The 20,037-nt window shown below is 39.0% G+C and overlaps 3 protein-coding genes across 5 annotated transcripts in view; 1 reads left to right on the plus strand and 2 right to left on the minus strand.

Moving 5' to 3' along the window:
- The window catches only part of LOC133845184 (adenylate cyclase type 6), a 41,889-nt gene extending 29,190 nt beyond the window's left edge, over nt 1-12,699 (plus strand). Inside the window, exons 16-29 of one of the 2 annotated variants that reach the window (XM_062279561.1) lie at nt 1,746-1,890; nt 2,721-2,815; nt 2,884-3,043; nt 3,105-3,202; nt 3,361-3,451; nt 4,453-4,566; nt 5,378-5,506; nt 6,577-6,737; nt 7,084-7,217; nt 8,802-8,911; nt 9,260-9,429; nt 9,506-9,687; nt 10,811-10,935; nt 11,493-12,699. In XM_062279561.1, the coding sequence (XP_062135545.1) occupies nt 1,746-1,890; nt 2,721-2,815; nt 2,884-3,043; nt 3,105-3,202; nt 3,361-3,451; nt 4,453-4,566; nt 5,378-5,506; nt 6,577-6,737; nt 7,084-7,217; nt 8,802-8,911; nt 9,260-9,429; nt 9,506-9,687; nt 10,811-10,935; nt 11,493-12,632 (2,854 nt within the window). In that variant the 3' untranslated portion in view covers nt 12,633-12,699. The remainder of the gene's footprint in view (nt 1-1,745; nt 1,891-2,720; nt 2,816-2,883; nt 3,044-3,104; nt 3,203-3,360; nt 3,452-4,452; nt 4,567-5,377; nt 5,507-6,576; nt 6,738-7,083; nt 7,218-8,801; nt 8,912-9,259; nt 9,430-9,505; nt 9,688-10,810; nt 10,936-11,492) is intronic. The other variant, XM_062279562.1, reaches the window with a different exon arrangement.
- A 1,486-nt stretch (nt 12,700-14,185) lies between these two features.
- Nucleotides 14,186-19,370, minus strand: LOC133845187 (protein scarlet). 2 transcript variants are annotated; one of them, XM_062279565.1, is made up of 9 exons: nt 18,629-19,370; nt 18,341-18,390; nt 18,090-18,226; nt 17,730-18,035; nt 16,527-17,033; nt 16,321-16,473; nt 15,125-15,366; nt 14,934-15,038; nt 14,186-14,867 (listed from the first exon to the last, which is right to left on the minus strand). In XM_062279565.1, exons 1-9 carry the CDS (start codon nt 18,964-18,966, stop codon nt 14,792-14,794), a joined length of 1,914 nt encoding a protein of 637 aa, XP_062135549.1. In that variant the 5' UTR covers nt 18,967-19,370; the 3' UTR covers nt 14,186-14,791. The 2 variants fall into 2 exon arrangements, with proteins under 2 accessions (XP_062135549.1, XP_062135548.1); XM_062279564.1 differs by having other exon boundaries at nt 14,938-15,038; nt 18,629-19,367.
- Nucleotides 19,371-19,854: 484 nt separating this feature from the next.
- LOC133845185 (elongation factor-like GTPase 1) overlaps nt 19,855-20,037 on the minus strand; it is an 88,798-nt gene continuing 88,615 nt past the window's right edge. The window contains exon 7 of the mRNA XM_062279563.1: nt 19,855-20,021. The gene's annotated coding sequence lies outside the window, so the exon portion shown is untranslated. The remainder of the gene's footprint in view (nt 20,022-20,037) is intronic.

Here is a 20,037-nt window from a genome sequence, read left to right on the forward strand (position 1 = left end):
CTTCAAGAGCTTTGTTCGTCTGTCCGTATTAAACTGGATCTAAGAGAGTATAAGAGATAGGCTATATATGTATTTAGAGCAGTATTTAAGATTCCTAAAATTGTAGAAATTGTAGAAGTCAATTAAGAAATACTTTTGTATGACAAAAAACGAATACTGCAATCGGGCCTGAGTTGCTTTGGCTAACAATATTTAGTACTCTACGGTATATTTTAAATGAAGTACAAGATCGATATACCAAATACAGCATTCGGTATTTTAAAATGGGTAGCGACTCGACTTCTACTTGTTTTAATAGCTAACAAGCTATTCAAAGAAGCTTTCTACACCATCCCAAGAGAATATTACAAATTTCCGCTCTCCGCTCATTACTTTAATTTTTCCCACTCATTATTCTTTTCAACTGCCGCTGCATTAGCAAAACTCCTACATTACAAATTTGTTAATCAAACTAAGCAGCTACCCTATTGTTTTCATTGAACCCCTGGCAATTGTATATTCCGCTCCTGTTTGCCGTCAGCCTGCACTCGAAGGGAACTTTCAACTCTCAACACTTGGGCAAGTGTCGCTACATTGAGGCGTTTTCCAATGGCATACATAATAGCAGCAACAGAAGCAGAAGCAGCCACAGCAGTAATGGCTGTAATTGTTATTGCAGTTGTTGTTGCACAAATTTGCATACTTTAACCACACATACACACACAATGTGTGCTCAGATGTGTGAGGAGCCATTGTGGTTGAGGAGGGTATGCCGAGTTATTGGTAACTGAACTGAGTTTGACTCTGGCCCTTTTGCATTGCCCAATCGCTGAATCGATTATGGAGTTGTTGCCTGCCACGCCCAAACGCCTTCGTGTTAACTGGCTGGCTGGATGGCCAACACTTGAGGCTGCTGTTGATACAGTTGCACGTTTCAGGCAGCAGCACTTTGGCAATTTGTTTCAGCTGCATAAGCTCAGAGTATCGGAGTCGTCGTCGAGTCGTGTCTTGATGTGCCACAACTTAGTCCTGCAGCTTGTTTTATGTGGGTCAGCAAAGCGACAACGACAACGGTAACGGCAACGACAACCAAGCTCGTTTGTTAGCCTGTCTTGAGTGAAATTAAAAGCAAATAGCTGCAGTGGCCCTTGGGCCCAACACACAACGAGTGCAAACTTGCGCCTTGCACTTGCCTGATAAGCAGCAATTTGGCCGCCTCAAGACGAAGGCATGCAAAAACTTCGTTAACTGCGGGATGTGCAATTGGGAGCATCCAGCTAGTGGCAAGTAGCAAGTGCAACAGCCCGGGCAATCCATAATAAAGCGCCACGTAATTATCAATAGAATCAACAACATGGCACACACTTTGTTGCATCTATTGTTGCTTCCCTCCTGCTGTGGCTGCGATAGCAACTGCAGCTGTTGTTGCTACTGCATTTTTTTTGCTGCTGCCCCATGGCAAGTGCCACGTGGCTGCTGCCTGCTGGGATGCCAGGCAAAACGACAATTTAATAAAGCCACTGAACTAAGCTGCCGCAGCCATGAAAAACATTAAAAAGTATTTACCGAGACGCCTCCCCTGCGGAGGCAGCTGCCGCAAGTGGAGCATGTAATGCGACATAATGGCTGGCCACAATAACAGTGCCTGCCACTTCCCCCTTCCACCTTTCATACGCCTGGCATCCACATGTTGCCTTTTGATAGATCCACTTTAAAATACAGCCTTATTGCCCCCCATTCCTTATGGCTCTTCATTTCGTTTATAGACGCGTGCACATCACCAAAGAGACGCTCAAGTGCTTGGATGGCGACTACGAGGTGGAGGAGGGCAAGGGCAACGAACGCAACTCCTATCTCAAGGATCATCAGATCGAAACGTATCTTATAGTACCTGGAGATATCTACAGACCAGTGAGTATAACCTTTAAACATATATATGAGTAATTCCTTGACGAAAAAGTTAAAAAAAAACATACATGACAACATTTTTTTATTTCGAATAAATATGGATCTTACCTTATATCTTGATTAGCACTTCAATTAGAGAATGATTCTAAAATTTGTTTGTGTTCTAAAGTAATTTAAAAAATAAGCGAGTTCGTACGAAAAACAAAAGGTGAAGCAAAGCTCTAAATAAAGTTATAATTCAAAGCTAAAATAATAATCTGTACTTATTTTTAAAATGGTTTCAGTTTACTATATGTTTAATTTCACTACATTTTAATAGATGTAGCACGCGATCAATTCTGCCAGAGAAACTTCTATATCTAACTAACTATTTATCTATTCGCCATGTTTGTATCTGCTTTTACATACATATGTTTATGTGTATCTATGCATCTGTATCTATTATGTACTTATCAGTATTGATATATTCAAGAGAGAGCGAGATAAGGTGTGGTTAAGGACTGATCTTTATTAAAATATGTATAAGTGCTTGAGCTTCACAGAGTTTTCAGTGGTTAGCGATTGTATTACTAAATGTAATGACGGAGTGTTGGTGATAGTGAGGAGAGTTTTATAAGTTTATTTATTTGGGTATTCATAGCAAGTTAACATAGAATCTATTTTTATGTGACTTTCTGTGTCATCTTTCTATATATCTCTATCTATCTTTCTGTCTATCTACATATATCTATCTTCCTATCTATTTGCATCTATAAACTTTCTGTATCTATCTTTATGTATATTTTTAAGCGTACGTATATCTATTTCTTTAATATCTATGCTTTTCTTTTTAGCACAAAAAGTCACGCAATCGCCTCCAAGTCAACGGCAACATCTCAAAGGAGCTGCGCATGATGGGCCATGGCACCGCACAGAAACACACCTCCAAGTAAGTTTCTAAGAAGCACTTACTCTTTCACTCTTCCTCTAATTTATTTATACTCCAATGCCTTGCAGATTTGGTTTCGGAGATAGCGCGGAAAGCACCAAAGATCCCGAGGATGAAGTGAACGAGTATCTGATGCGTGCCATCGATGCACGCAGCATCGATCATCTGCGTGCTGAGCATTGTCAATCGTTGCTGTTGCGCTTTAAGAGTGCAGCGTTAGAGCGTAAGGTAAGAGAATACAATCTTAACTCATCAGTGATAAAACTAATTCTCTACTTCAATCATAAAGTACGCCAGCGAACCGGATCGCATGCTCTGCGTTTACTTCTATTGCAGTCTGCTCGTCTTGTTGGGCACTTCTGTGATGCGTTTTGCGGTCTTTGAGAAGTAAGTTTTCCTTCTCACATTTAATATTATTACTGCTTGTCCTTTGCTGTCTCTGATAACTGGGTTATGGGCACACATTAATGCATTATTTATAAGCTCTGACTTTATGCAGCAGTTAGCTTTAACATTTGTCTTTTCATCTTCATCTTCACATTTAGTTCCACGCTGTGTCTGGTTCTCTCCTTTGGCGCCTTGCTGATTTTGGGCTCGATGGTCTTCTTGGTTGCCTGCCATCAAATTAATGTTCAGGTAAGCAAAGCAATTTGCACACTATACGTATACTTGATATAGCTGATACAATAAGCATGGCAGATAGAGTAAAGCAAATGGGGAAAGTTTAAGCAAATTGAATTGAATTGAGTTTTGAATTGAAGCATTTGAAGAGAAACATTATTTGCTTATAAAATAAGTTAATTAACTAGATAAATAAGAGAATAATAATGAGGAGAAATCAAGTCGTTGATGTTTCTCACATTTCTATGACATTACAAATTGCATGTAGTTTATTAATTTTCCAAATATACGAACAATAAACATCTCGAGTAATTGGATAAAAGCAAAGCTAACAACTTTAGTTACTACTTCGTCTAATCAGACATTTATAACTATTTAAGCAGTATTATTTATCTTTTGATTTCTTTCCTAGAACTTCTATGTTAGCTTTAGCTATAAATTTTGGTGCTAGTCGCTAAAATTAAATTTTAAGAAACTCAAACTTCAACAATTCATAATTTTCAGCGACTAATTTGTAACTATATTTATTAGCCAAAAGCCATAACTAACATATGTTAGCTAAAGCTTATGAATTGTAATTTCTAAAGTTTTGTTTTAAGCAAAGTTCATCCTTAAGAATTCATAAATAAAATTGTTTACTTATTGATCAAATTGAAGTGAGAGATGAAAATAAACTCCTGTTGCATTCATAAATAAAAGCGTTCACCAAATTGAAGTCAGCAATAAATTATGTAACAATGAAGTATTTTGCGAATTCTGGAAACTTTAAAGTTTAGAATACATGCAACAATATTATTTATAAGTTAGTATTTAGTAAGAAAACAAGTTTATATATTGGTTAAATTGAAATCAGCGATAAAGTATCAGTCAATCACGCATTTAGTAAAACAAATGCTTAAAAGCAATCTCAAGGGTCTCTAAAAGTCGCCCACTTAAAAGATCTCCCACTTTATTTATATACATGGCTTGCAAATTAAAATAAACTTGAAACGTTCTTTTTTTGCTTTTGGTTTTAGCTGCCCATCGTGGTGAAGCGCTTCTCACGTCACATTCACAGCAATCGGACGTGGTCGCAGTTCTTTGCCCTGTCGACGGTTGGACTGATTGTTTTGACCACGTTGCTGGCCATGGTAAGTGAAACAAGATGGGGACAAATGTGCGGCAGTTGCTTGTAATGTGGCTCGTAATGTGCGCCTTTTTAGCTGGAATAACATAAACAATGACAAATCCCCTGGAAATGACAACTTCTCTCTCTCTTTCTCTCTCTCTCTCTCTGTCTCTGTGTGTTCATAAGACCATAATTTGTGCCCCTTAACCTTGCCACCTTGCCACACAGCGTATCTGCTGCCATTTTGTTGGCCATCAGTTGAAAGTTTTTGGCATGGCTAAAATGGAACTTAAAAATAATAAAAATGAAATTTACGTTTTACATATTTTTTGCTTTTTGTTGCCATTTTTGTGTAGCTCAAAATACAAATTTGTGCGAGGGTGTTGCATGCCCCGCTCTCTTCTCCCCTCTCTCTCTCTCTCTCACCCTTGTTGAGGGTGTTGTTGTTGCTGTTGTGTTCGGGACGCGACTAAACAAAAGTTTTTCCATTAAAGTTGGCCAGACAACAACAAGGCCAGGCAAAAATGCGAACCACGTTTCATACATGAAGTGTGCACCATTTATGTGCTACTTGTTACCTGCCCCAGCGGCAACAGTCTGCCTGCCTCAATGTCTCTCTATCTCTGTCTCTCTGTCTGTCTCTTTGTCTGTCTCTTTGTCTGCGGGGTTCAAAGCACCGTTGGCGGCTCTTTGACATTACGCTGTCAACTTTTTGGGCCTTGTTTAATGGGCACTTGGGATCGCAATTCGCTATTCATTGAGCCGCAATTTATTTGATGAGTGCTGAGAGTGCCGACTGAGAGTAACGTGTGCTAATTAACAGTCAATTGAAGTTGCAGGAATCGTCACGACAGCTGGAACTGCGGCACGAGGAGTGGCTCCGGTTGCCACTGAATAGCACACAGTTGCAACAGGAGTTGCACGAACTGGTTGCCGACTGTGATTTCTACTTGGCCTACAATGTAAGTTAACCTCTCTCTCTCATCTCTTTTATACCTGCTATCCGTAAAATAGAAGGGTATTATAATTTTGTGCGTACAGAAACAATATTCAACAGACACAGAGAGTCATCACCGACCGCCTATCAACAGCTGAGACAATATAGTTATTTCCGTCTGTCTGTCTGTCCGTCCGTATAAAACCTAGATCTCGAAAAAATCGAATAACAGACGTAATTTTAAGGCTAGAGTCAAGATTTTTGGGACTTGCATTCATAACTAAAGTTGTTATGAATCATGAGATTAGAAAAACTGAAAATTTATTTAAGAAATAATTTTAAATGGCTGAAAATGGCTCCTTCAATCGGAGTTTTGTTGTTTTGGTTGACAGTATATTGTACAAAATATTATTTAATTGTATTTTTTAGTGTTATAGTGTATCGATATACCAAATATAGCTTTCGGATTATTTTAGTATTTGTTGGTATGTTTAATTTGTATTTTAGTATTTTTCGGTACATTAACTTGGTATAATTTAATAATAATTCCACACGGTTTTACTTAAGAAATAATTTTATATGACACTATAGGCTGATGCAGTGGACTCTTAATTGCTTTGATTTATAATCTGGTAAATTTTGTGCTCTTTGGGAAATTATGAACGCAATAGAGTATCGGTATATCAAATATACCAAATATACAGTCTTAATTGCTTTAGTTACAAATCTAGTATTTTTATACTCTTTGGTTTATTGTGAACATATTAGAGTATTGGTATACCTAGTGTTACAGGTATAATTCAGTATTTTTTTTGGTATATTAATTTGGGATATTTTAAGAATAATACCGCAATGCTTTACTTTTATTAAGAATTGTATATTTTGTACTGTGCTGTTTTTTGTCAATCGGTTAACCAAATGCAGCCTTCAGTATAAATCAATATTTCTATATATTGTAAGAATAATACCACAAAATGTTTTACTATTACTAAAAATGGGTAGCGGGTATTTCACGGTCGAGCACACTCGTCTGTAGTTCTCTCGCTGGTTATTGCAAATTTTTGTGGCAACATCTTGTTTCTTGCATATCCGCAGACATTCCTGCTGCTCACGCTGCTCTCGATGATGTGCTGCGCCACGTACCAAGTGCTGCGCATTCTGCTGAAGCTGCTCCTCTTGCTGTTTGCCGCATTCAGTTACATGGCCTGCTCCAGCTATTTGTATGCAAGCAGCAGGGAAATGAGCCTCGACTTGGCGTAAGTACTGAAAAGAACCCAAATGAAACAAACTAAAACGCAAGGCGAAATCGAGTTACGATGTAATGCAATTTGAAGCGTCCTCGATTTCCCCTTTCCCCGAGGTTTGTGCCACGTGCCACGTGCCGCAGCTGCAAATGTAAATGCATTTACAGGCAGCCGCAAACTGCATTAAAATTGTATTTAGCACTTGGCGTTGGCTTCATTTATCTTTACCCCTTCCCCATTTACACACCCCTCCAATTTTGCTCTTCTTTCTTGCCACAATGCCGCATTACACTTTAATGGACTGGAATAACTGGGTCTGACTGCATTTGGGACTTTCGACTGGCGCTGCACATCACAGGAACGAGGAAGCCTTGCTGCGCTACATAATTGATTCAATCTTCCTATTTGCATTTATGCTCGCCCTAATCTTCCACAGCCATCAGACCGAGGCCACATACCGCCTGGACTTCATCTGGAAGCTGCAGGCAACGGGTGAGCTCTCTCTCTCTCTCTCTTTCTGTCTCTCTAATTCACAATTTCCAAATGCCACACACGAAAAACTTTTCTACATTTTCGTTTTCGTTTTAATTTTCATTACTTTTTTTGTTGTATTTATTTTTGGTAGCTAATTAGCTAAAGCGGTGCAAAGTTGTATCGTTAACTGACTGCCTGACTGGCACTCTGACAGTCTGTCTGTCTGTCCGTCTGTCCCACTGTATGTCTGGAATTCACAGCAACAGCAACAACAACAACTCAACAACTTGTGCTGCTTCTCCATTCACTCGTTGGCAACATTCGTTTATCCAACGCAATGCTGCTCATCTCTTGCGTTTCCGTTCACTTTTTCTCCATTCAAAGCCTTTTCATTAGCACACAGACAGATACACCCACACACACACACATACGCACGCAGCTGACACTCGTCCTCATACTCATATTCCATACTCACACTCGCACTCACTAATACACTCAAACAATCGCACTCATGTTTGACTGGAGCCTGAGCTTATGCAGCGCTTTTTCGCATCTTTTTTTGCGCTCTGTTCTTTTGATACTCTCTGGCCTCACAGGAAGTGCTTAAAGTGGGATATGTTAGACTAGTCCAGGCTTATACAACATGTTGTAAGGTTGGCTAAAATCAGTGACAATATGTGCTGAATGTGATAGAATTCAAAGTAGTGCGGAAGTTAAACTAATAACAAAGATTTGTAGTTCTTAAGGCAGATAATCTGATAAAACTTTTCTTTGTCAAACGTTTTTTTTTTAGTTTTCACTTACGTTAGAAAAGAAGAATAAGCCATTAGCTCGATATAAACATTACAAAAATATGTGAAAATTATGTAGGGCAAAAAAAAAAACAAAATGGAAATGAAATTAGAAATAGAAAACCACATATTAAAAAAAAAGATCTAATTATTTGAAACTCTAAGTTAAACTTAAAAAATAAACTATTTTTGTGATGGATATGCAATAAAATGTAGGTGCAATTAGTGATATTTTTTTAATGACAAAAGAAAAGAATCAAAAAAAAAAGAGAGCACTTACTGCAATGTGAACTTAAGTTAAAAATAATTAAACACAATTTTAAAATTGAAATTTATTTTTTTATTAATATATATTAAATACATAATAAGATGAAGATGGAATTATCTTAGCATTTGTAGTACAATTATATTATTATATATTTCTTAAAGTTACCAAAAATGAAAGATAACTTGTTGAATCTAAAGCAATAACATTAAAATAACAGTTTAGAACTGATTTTGATAAACATCTAAAGTTAGTACACAATAAGTTGCATTTACAGAGTAACTGCTAGTCGTACACTCCCTGCTGGAAGTAAACACCTACTTGTTTTTTTGTGTGCCGTACGCTTCTTTGCTGCGCGCTTCACGCTTCGGTAAACTGATAAACTGATATTTCAATTTCACGCTCCTGTTTTTTATTCTCTCTGCGCTTGTTTTGCCTGCGTTTTGTTGTTTTCGTTTTATTTGAACACACCCACACACACACAGATACACTTGATAACTGTATAACGTGATGCTCTTCTTGTATTTTTTCCGTGATGATTTGCAGAGGAGAAAGAGGATATGGAGCATCTACAGGCTTATAATCGTAAACTGCTCGAAAACATTTTGCCAGTGCATGTTGCCGAGCACTTTTTGAGCCGCGAGAAACACCTCGATGTGAGTATAACACACACACAAGTGTATAACAGTGTGTGTGGTGTAGTATAACAGCTTAAGTGCGAGGGCGATTTGCAAACGCATTTTGCATGCTAAAGGCGCTCAAGACGAGGTCGCCGTTGGCGGCTTTAAATGTCCATTGGCCTTTTCGCCTTTGGCCTGCTTTTTTTCATGTGGCCTGCAACGCTTCGCTGCTCAACGGGTTCACACACACACACAGTTAAGAGTTGCCACATTAAGTGTGTGTGCAATCAACAACAACAACTTTTTTAAGCAAATCACATGAGCTGAGAAACGTGCGTCTTTGTATTTAATTGAATTTGACACATTTGACTGCTTTTCTCACAGGATCTGTACCACGAGCAATGCGATTCGGTCTGCATCCTGTTTGCCAGCATACCAAATTTCTCCGAGTTCTATGTGGAACTCGAGGGCAACAACGAGGGCGTCGAGTGTCTGCGTCTGCTCAACGAGATTATCGCCGATTTCGATGAGCTGCTCAGCGAAGAGCGTTTCCGGTAAGGTTGCAAGCACTTTCCATCTGTCTGTTAATGCAATGATTTCTTTCCTCCCCTCTCTATCTCTCTCTCGCAGTTGCATTGAGAAAATCAAGAGCACTGGTGCCACTTACATGGCTGCCTCGGGCCTGACGGTGAACACCTGCGACCAAGTGAACTTCACCCATGTCACCGCGATGGCGGACTATGCGCTGCAGCTCTTCGACAAGATTGAGGAGGTCAACATGCATTCCTTCAACAACTTTCGTATGCGCATAGGTGAGTAACAGGAATATGGGCATGTCTTTGATGTCGAATGCGAGCGACATTCGTAAACATTTCAAAGTGAAACAAATTCTTTGGTAGTGCATTATTTTGCTATGACGAAAGACAAAATCTAATGCAACCTATGATTACTATAAGTGGTGCTAAAGTTGATTTTGTTCAATAGTTGGAGTCACAAACAAGTAAATCAGTGGAGCATACGCGACAATGAGATACCCGCTACCAATTTTAAAGAAAAGCAAAATAATGCGATTCTAACTTTATAATATAAAACATTCATATACTGCAAAAATACAAAAAATATGGCAAGAGGCTATAATTAATGAGGTAATCATTTTAAAATATACCACATTTACATAAAGTATAAATACTACAAATATTTTTGGATCGGTATTAATTTTAAAAATATTAAAATAATATGCCACACAAATACTAAAAGTATATTTACTATATATAGTACAACACTAAAAATATATCAGATTGTCAGCCAAAGCAACTAAGACTATTAATTTTAAAATATACCAAATTGTTATACCACAAAAATACAAAAATATGCCAAATGATACATTCGGTATATTGATATACTACTATTTATAATATACCATAGAGTGCAAAATATACAAAATTGTCAGCCAAAGCAACTAATACCCGTCCTTTATTTTTTTTGTTGATTGCTTCTCGTTTAGCAAATGGTATTTTTTTTTTGTTAAAAAATATTTAAACATTTATTTTTTATTGGATTTCCAACATTAAATTCATATATAATATAATTATAAGAGAATTGACTATTTTTTATTTTGGTGCAAAGAATTTTAAGGAAAGTATTTTATAACAAAAAGAATTTAAAATAATATAGAATACAAATTGAAAACTAAATTGATTAAATTTTATCTTGAACAACATCACTATAAATTTAAATTTAACTAGGAACTTTTTCCTACATTGTGTAAGAACACCAATCTTTTATGTAACATTTTTTAAACTGAGGACTTTACTTAATACACACTAAAAATAAACGTAATTTATTGCTTTGCGCGCTGTTGACATTTTTGGAGACATTTCCGTATTCAAACCCAAGTTAAAAGCAACTCTCTCAACTCTTTACTCTGTCATGCAGGCATCAACATTGGCCCGGTGGTCGCTGGTGTGATTGGCGCTTGCAAGCCGCAGTACGACATCTGGGGCAACGCGGTGAATGTGGCTTCGCGGATGGACTCGACGGGACTCGTGGATCACATACAGGTAAGTCGAAAAACGGATTTGTCAAGTTTTTGCCTTGTTGGCTTTAAATAAATTAAAACGAGAAGTTGTCACAAGCAGCGCCAATCAATTGTTGACCAGCAGCAGCGGCAAGAGCAGCAGGCAACAGATATTGCGTATACGTCGCGTACGCTGCTCATACAATTTTCATGGCATTAAAGCACCCACACTCACACACACGCACACGCACAAAGCGAGAGTCAGACACACACGTATTTGATTTTATTTGCCGATAAAAGCAAAGCGCACGAAATTTGCAAAAAGAAATAAATTATTAAGCGTATGGGACAATCCGACAGGGGACGAGAGTGGGGAATGAGAGGCAAAGGCAGCCGAGTGTTATCATGAAATATTGAGTCAGGTCTTGCCTCAGATTGTCTGAGAATTTCTGTGTGTGTGTGTGGGAGGATTGCTTTGTGTCTGTGCGTATGCCAATGAACTTGTCACTTTGAATTTATGTTATCGCCTTCCTTCCTCACACCCCAAACTTTTGTCCCAAATGAAATCAACACTTTCACTTCATCACACACACAATTCAGGTGACCCAGGAGATGCAGCAGATACTCGAGTGCCGCGGCTTTGAGCTCACCTGTCGTGGCAGCGTCAATGTCAAGGGCAAGGGCTCCATGATAACCTACTTTCTCAAAGGCAAAGCGCCGTTGCCCACCGAAGCCGCAGCTCCCATCGCGGCAGCTGTGGAACAGCAACCACCAAAGAGTCTACCATTGACCACAGCTCCACCAGAGACTAAGGAAATCGAGGCAGTGGCCGCCACGCCTGTGCCAACACCCGATGAAGATGATGACATTGAAGATGACATCGATCTCAATTCGAATATGCAAAACTTGACAGCGCAGCGTCGCAAATCGCTCTGCAGACAGCACAACATCTCATCATCCTTTGGCACCACGGTCAGCAGCTCCACGGGCATCACGCCCAGCATATCGAACAGTTCCAGTGTGGTCACCATTGGCGCATTGCCTGCTTTGCTAAGGAACTCCAATGCAGCGAATGCCGAGAACTGTGTGACGCCCACAGCACCACCCAAAACATTGGTCACAGAGCTCAAAGAGGAAATCACTCAGAGCACGTTGAAGGACTCGATTGAGAATCTCGAGATACTGCTAAAGAACAACATAAGTTTGTCGGATCTGAGCAACAAGCAGCAGCAGAATCTACGTGGCGAACTCGTCTCCACATCCACTTGCAGCTCGGCGACAACAACGTTGCGCAAACGAGACACAATCGTCAGCTTCAATGTGATTGAAACGTTGACGACAACTGCGGCTTATTCGCAGCAACAACGCAAGCGACGCTCAGTGACCACCATGGCAGCGAGTTGCACCACGACAACCACTCGATTGCTGTCCAATGAGAGTCAAAGCTCTACTCAAACGGCGCCTGGCACTTTGGAGAGCAGCGGAGCAGCCGATGGCAGTGCTGTGGTGTTGTTGCCAACTGCAACAAGCGATTGGCAGCCACGCACTACGAGCCTCGAACCGAATCGAAGTCCCATCAAGACGTCGCAATCGATGAGTCCCATTGGGCTGGCCAGCGAGGTGTTTGTGCTCCCCAACAGTCGCAGCATGATCTTGATCAGCAGCAACAGCAGTGGAAGCAACAGCAATGGCACAGCGAATAGTCCTCGCACAGGGTTCCTGCAGGATGTGAGCACGTAAAGCGATAAGAATCTTGTTGTAAATATGTACAGAATGGAGAAACAGAAAGAGAGATAGAGAGAGAGAGAGATAGAGAGAGAGATAGAGAGAGAGAGAGATAGAGAGAAAGAGCGCGCAGCTAGTAATCAGTATTTTTCCCACACTTGAAATGATCTCGCATTTAAGCATCAATATATTGTTGTTCCTTGTTGTTCCTTTAACACTTGTAGCGAGCGAGTACAGGGTAGAATTTAATTTCAACCTCAACATGAACTGCATATCACACGCAAAGTAAGTACGAAAGCAATTTTGCACCACACAATTTTTGGGTACCAAGCAACACAACCACTGAACACACACTAGATACGAAGATAGTTTTGATGTAGCTTGTAAGCGGGAGGGGCACGAGGGAACGGGTCAAAGGTTCCTATGTAGCATTAGAGGCAACACGAGACGAAACTGCAAGAAGAGAAAGCAAACGCAAAGTGTAGCACAGAAACTGAATTTAAAAGCGAAAATTAATCAATTACAGGGTATGCCAAGTCGAACAAGCACACGCAAATATTAATTACAAAGAAACTAAAATAATATAATACAGTTTATCGAAACTAACTGTCAATTCTTAGAGCAAAAGCAGACGAAGGGCTGTTCCGAATTACACTTTCGTTTCAATTGCGAAAATCTACATTTTACCCAAGTTCCCCAAAATAAGTTGATTGTGTAACTCAGAACAACCTATACAAAAAAAAGCTGTTCCGAATTACAATTTCGTTTCAATTGTGCAAATCTACATTTTACCTAAACTTCCATAGGTAGAAGATTGTGTATTTCAGAACAGCCTTGCACAAAAACTAAACAAAAGCGTGTTCTGGTTTACACTTTCGCTTCAATTACGGAAAGTTTGTAATTGAAATAAAGTAATTTCTACATTTTGTAAAAATTCGCTAACTAATTTATTGATTGTGTAACTCTGAACAGCCTAAAAAAGCTGTTCTGAAATACACTTTCGCTTCAATTACGCAAAGTTTGTAAAAGTAGAAAAAAAATTTACTTTTTAAATTTCCTTTGTTGATTGTGTAATTCGGAACCGCTTGCAGAAAAATGAAAATAGATTTATTTAAACAATACATTCAACTGAAAAGCAAAGTTGTTAATTATGCTTTATGTGTATGTTAAAATGATTATCAAATGTAAATGTATGTGTGCGAGTGTGTGAATGAATGCGTCTCAATGTTGCTGAAATCAACACTAAATTTAATGTTTAAACAAAGCGTATTTAACAAATATACATACATATTATATATATATTACGATATAACTTCAACGGAACAAAACCAAAGAAACAAAAACCAACAAAGAAAAAAAACACAAAAAAAATCAATTCTTGCTGTGATTTCTATTGTAAAATTAAAATGTATAGATTATTTTATGGACTTGTGATTTGTGTTAACTTAGTTTTAGTTGGAATAACTCGAAAACTCGACAACTGTTTGCAGGCGTGTTCTGAAAAGCAATTTCGCAAATTTCAGTTTTAGATACGAAAGCGAAATTTAAGTTCAAATAATTTTCTACACTTTATGGCGGTTTCAAACACTTGGCGATTGCTAGGCGAAATTGTTAATGAGAACACGCCTGCAACTTCTATTACGACACCTCTTTGACTAGCGCAGAATTTAACTACTATAATTTAACTAAGTTTTCTACCATTTAGATCGGCTATCGTAGGACTAAATATATAATATATATGAGATATGATATATGTGTAAAATGGTATAATGAAGTACAATTGTGTCAATTTAAGTGAAAGAAACAATGTTAAATGTATTTATTGTATAATGTATTGTACGAGTACTCGTAGTTTGCTGTTTCGGTTAAGGTTAAGGTTGAATTCAATGTTTATTAAATGTGTCGCAAATGTTTGCAAAATGTGTTAATAAAAAATGAACAAAAAATACAAGACTCTGCAAATTTCGTAATCAATTTATTTACAGCTGCTCAAAGCAAACGGAACAGTTGGTTAAACAAGGACTAAACAGGGATAAATACGAGTAATTGTGTGTTGGCTATTGTTTTTGTTTTTTTAGATTTTGCGCGCGCGTCGCCAAAGGAAATAATAGCCCAGCAGGTGGAAGCCAAAGTAGAGGCCAAGTATGGCCAAGAGATTGCGCTGCAGATTCGCCTCATTGAAGCTGTACTTGTCCAACACATCCTGCCCGGTGTGGAAGCAGGGCAAGTCGGCACTTTCCTGGAAGCAAGCTGCAAAACAGTGAAAAGTTTTTTAGAAAAGTGAGAATGGAAAGAGAGAGGGGGAACTGCGTCTACTTACTGATGTTTTGCACGCCGGACCATTGGGCAATTGTCATCGCTTCGTTGGCATAGAGCATCCACGATAGAAATTGCGTCCAATAAAATGCCAATGGCAACGAGCTGAAATCATACGGAAATTGTAGTGAATATTTTGTGTTGTGGGTCAGACCAATGATTGCTCTGCTGTTGTGGCAGCTGCGCCTCACCTAATTTTGATAAAGATGCCAGACGTAATCATGAATATATAATCGAGGGGCACCAAGTAAGCCATGGCCAAGGGCACCGAATTGAAGGCCGTCGAAAAGAAGCAACCACATGCGGTGGCCACGTTCATAACGAGCACTACACAAATCGCAGTTATCCCAAAGGCATAGAACGTGGCCCGCAGTCCCGTGATCCAATAGCAGATGACCACGAACAGCAGCGGCTCCAGAATCATGCCAGGCAACTGAAGAATATAATACAGAGAGAGAGAGAGAGAACAGACATTTAGGTAAACACGTAAAATAAGTAACATTCAAGGATGTACGACCGTCGCATAAGTTATCTTTCATACAAAATATAGACACATTCTTTAATGTTTCTATCGCTATTAATCTTCTTACAGAGGTCGGAGATATGTATTAGTATAAAATTATTAAATTAACTACTAAACTAATAAATAAGAAAGCTATAGACGAGCGAGCTCGTCTGTTAGATAACCGCTATCCATTAATAAAAGCAAAACAATGAGATATTATACTGATGAAATACTATAATATACCGAAGGATATATATGGCTATATAATATTATATTCTAATCGTACCAAAGAGTACAAAATATATCAATTAAAGCTTTCGCCTTTCACATACTTTAACATACATAGTTATTCATATAGTTACCCAAATGGTCTAATAGCTAAAATTTCTATATTCATATGTATGTTTATTACTCTATTATAAAAATATAGAATTGTTATTATTACAGTATAATAATTATAATAAAATAAATAAGATTTACATCAATTTATATATATTTATATACGAAGGTAAGTAACATATAAAGTAAAGAGATCCTAATACATTTTTCCTATGTCCAATCATATTTTTCGTCAACTGACTTGAACTCATGTTTTAATTAAGCGAATCGTTCCTAAGTCATCTAACCTACTCCTGGAAGTATATAACTAATGAAAAATCTGAGAAAGATCCTAATAAGAAGACCTTCAATTGAATTTTTAATCAGTTAACTATGTATTCAAACTATAATTTTTGTAATTCTTTCAACTCATAATTGAATGTTGCGAATATCCATTAACTCATCTAACTTAATCCTTCAAATGGAGTATATGAACATATGCAAAATCCGGAGACTACTCATAAGCAAATCCAGACATTCAAAGCAACAAATCTCGCTACTCACCATTGCCAAAATGTTTGCCACATAGTAATGAGCCGGAGTATATAAGCCAGAGCGCGTCTCACGCATGAACAGTGGAAAGCCCTGAGGAAACACATTGAGCACCGAGTACATGGGATGGTACGTGTTCTCCGATATCATGATGAAGAGCGTGCCCTGCATTGCCAAAATGGTAAATAATTCGAATGGCGAAACTACTTTGAACTAACCTGCACAGCCTGAACACCGAGTTGGGTTAGTTCCGTGGTGCCCGCAAAGCAGGCGCCAATGATGAAAGCCATCGCCATCTTCTGGGCAAAACGCATCCACTGAATGGTGGGATCTCTGAGCAGCGTTAACGTTGCCCTCAGCCAGACCACATGGAAGCGTTTGTACCAGGCAACACCGCGGAAAGCATCGAGTTCGGTGTCAAAGGGAAAGTTGCCCGATTGCGCCATGTGTATCTCGAGGTTAACCAGCATATCGCGCTGCTTGGCCGCCGAACTGACCGCAAATTGATCACACAAATGCTGCGCCGAACGCTGCGAAGCTTGCTCGTAACCGGGATCTGTGGCCAACACGCCAATCAGAAAGTCCGCCGGATTGTAGGCCTCCGGGCAGTAATAGCCATGATCGGCAAAGAAGCTCAACGCGTGCTGTGGGGAGCCTGTGAAGGCCACGCGACCATCGGCCAACAGCATGACATTGTTGAAGTTGTCAAAGAGCTGCGAACTTGGCTAAAAAGATTGAAAGATAGATTAGAATAGTGGCAACTTGTAAGGTGAAGTTCAAGAGATTTAGTAATTATTTTGTTTTATTAATGTTAAAGACATTATTTACACTTTTAGTTACATATATCCTCTACTATATTTTTAAATAAATTATTGCAAAAATTACAGAAGTACAATATCTATACATTGTATCAAACAAAAAATTTTAATTATGTAAATTAACTTTGATATACACATTTCGAAACGATGTAAGAACATTTAAAAAATTGTTAAGACTATTTTAAAACTGTCTTTTGAACTGTAAGAGATCCAACAATTAGATCTAGAGTTATGTGAAAATGTGAAAATGATCTCCTATATTCAAGTAATAACTTATATATGCAAAGATAAAAGCTTCTCATATTTATCAGATTGGTGAAGGAAAGGCACTTATCTTTAACTTTTATTGTGTGTGAGATCAACTCAATAACAGTTAGACATTGATTTTAAGAAATGCGTAGTTCACGAAAGATATTCAGACTAATCGATGCACGCTAGGAATTTGTATTGGATACAGTACATAAACTGTATACGTTCTATTAAGATTGTCAATATATTTTTATAAAGTCAAAGATACTTTACACTTTGGCAGTTATGCTCATTTCGAAGAAACTATTGCAACCTCAACTATAACTTGTAATAGAAAAGTAGTTTTCAACTTACCTGATGAATTGTGCACAATATAGTGGTGCCTTTTTGAGCCAGCTCATGCAGAGTGGCCACCAACTGCTGAGCACTGTAGGAGTCCAGACCCGTGGTGGGCTCATCGCAGAAAAGAATCACCGGATTGTTGAGCAGCTCCACGGCAAAGGCGAGGCGCTTTCGCTCCCCACCCGAGAGCACCTTCTTATCATCGCCGCTGCCAATGCGAGTGGAGGAAGCTGACAGCAATCCAGTGCGCTCCAACAGATCCTTAATGATGAGACGACGCTCCTCGCTGGACACACGACGATCCAGGCGAAGATTGGCCTAAGAGAATAACCGAGTTCTCAATAAAAATCTTTTGTTGCTTTGGCAACTCACCATAAAGTTGAGGTGCTCGAGCACAGTGAGCGCGCCAATGAAGAGATCGTCTTGGTACACATAGCCACTGATGCGATGCATGAAGGGTCCAACGCGACGTCCATTGATCAGTATATCACCTTGAACCACAGTGCCAGCTGAAGAGTGAAGCGTGTTGTGTTATAGTTATCCAAGTAGTAGATGATGATGATGATGAGATAACTTGAATTAGTTTGCTGATAAGATAAGCAACGACAGCATCTCACACTTACCTGGCTGGCGATAGGCGAGCGTTGACATTAGCGTCGTTTTACCGGATCCACTGTGAATAGTACATAAGTTGTTCACAATTAGATAGACTATAAAAGACCTACTTCGTCTTATTTGCACCTTATCTGCATACGTGATAAGAGCATCTCTCAGTGGAGTATGTTATGATACAATGCCAACCCAGATATCACCGGAATTTATGGTTCTAAACTAGCCAGACTTGTTTTTTCTTAGCCAACAACACTTGGTCATATCGATTTCTCGTTATAGTTGACTTAACCCGGCCTTACCTTGCGCCCATTAGAGCCATGAGTGAACCCGGCTGCACAGCTCCCGTTGAATTGTTGATAATCCGCTTCATCTTGCTGCCCGATCCCACATTGGTGTACACGCAAAGATCACGCCAGACCAACGTTGCCCCGTGCTCCGTGGGCGCCCATTTGTTGTAGCTGCGCAGCGGGAGACTGCGCTCCGAGCTGTTGCGCTTCGATAGCTTCGGGGTGCTGTCCACACTGGGCAAATCACTGCCACTGCCACCACCAACCGAGACGAGCTGCAGCTCGTGCTGATCATGCGGCACCACGTCTGCCATATCGCTCAGCAGTTGTCGACTATCTGTATCCGACATTCTAAGTAGTTTTAATCAACACGCAACCGACGCGTTCGGCAGCTCGATGTCAACTGAGGCAACAGCAGTTTGTCTGAGTGACAGTGACAGCGACCTGTAGAGACTTTGTCTGACGCCTCTTTTCGGGTGGCTCTCACACAGAAGTCGCAGTTGAATCTTCAGCTGGTCATACGCTCAACGTTTATGTGTGGAAGTAGTTGGCAACCTAAGCTTCGTTTCAAATTACCTTATGCCGCCGCCGCTGCTGCTGACTCCAGCACAGAGGGAAGCCCTCCAAGCCGCATCCAGTAAAGCAGCCAAGCAGCAAACGGGAATCTACCGCAACGGGAAAGCCAACGTCAATGGCTTTGACTTTTTCTCTTGTGTGTTTTGCTCAACATTTTCGCATTGCGTTTGCTAGTAAAAATAAAACCCTTCAGAATTATGCAAATTTTTGTGCACAACTCAACACATAAAGATGACAAGTAAGGTTTTTAAATGAAACCAAAAATAGAAATGTGTAAAATTCAAAACTGCTTGACAGTCCAAAATAAACCCAAAATGTTATCAGCTGCAGCCAAAAAGTATGCTACACTTTTAAATGTCCAACTCAAATGTTGAAAGTAACCTTAAAATGTGCGTTTTTCTTTTTTCATTGACGCTCATAAAAAATTTAAGTCAATTTCATACACAATTTACTAATAAAATATAGAACGTAATACAATTTTTTAAGTTTATCAATTCAATTGAGCTGTGAACTAATGCATAAATATTTCCATGCTTGCACCCTAAAGTATGCAACATTTTAGTTATTCCCGCACACCCCAAAAGTATGCAATTGATTAAAATACTACTATGCGAACGATGAAATATAATATAAATACTACACTTAAAAGAATGCACTTCTTATTTCTGTTGGTAGAAAAATATTTTATTATTCACTAACATTTTATTACATTTTGTTTCCACAAATAATGTGTAATGCCAGGAATGACAATTGTAAATCATCTCATTCATCATCAAGATTAACAGTCAGTGTCGAGCATCAACAATACAATGTTTCGTATCTTTAGACTCTGAAAATAAAAGAAA

Source organism: Drosophila sulfurigaster, chromosome 3, assembly GCF_023558435.1.
Source record: "Drosophila sulfurigaster albostrigata strain 15112-1811.04 chromosome 3, ASM2355843v2, whole genome shotgun sequence".
Lineage (NCBI taxonomy): Eukaryota > Metazoa > Arthropoda > Insecta > Diptera > Drosophilidae > Drosophila > Drosophila sulfurigaster.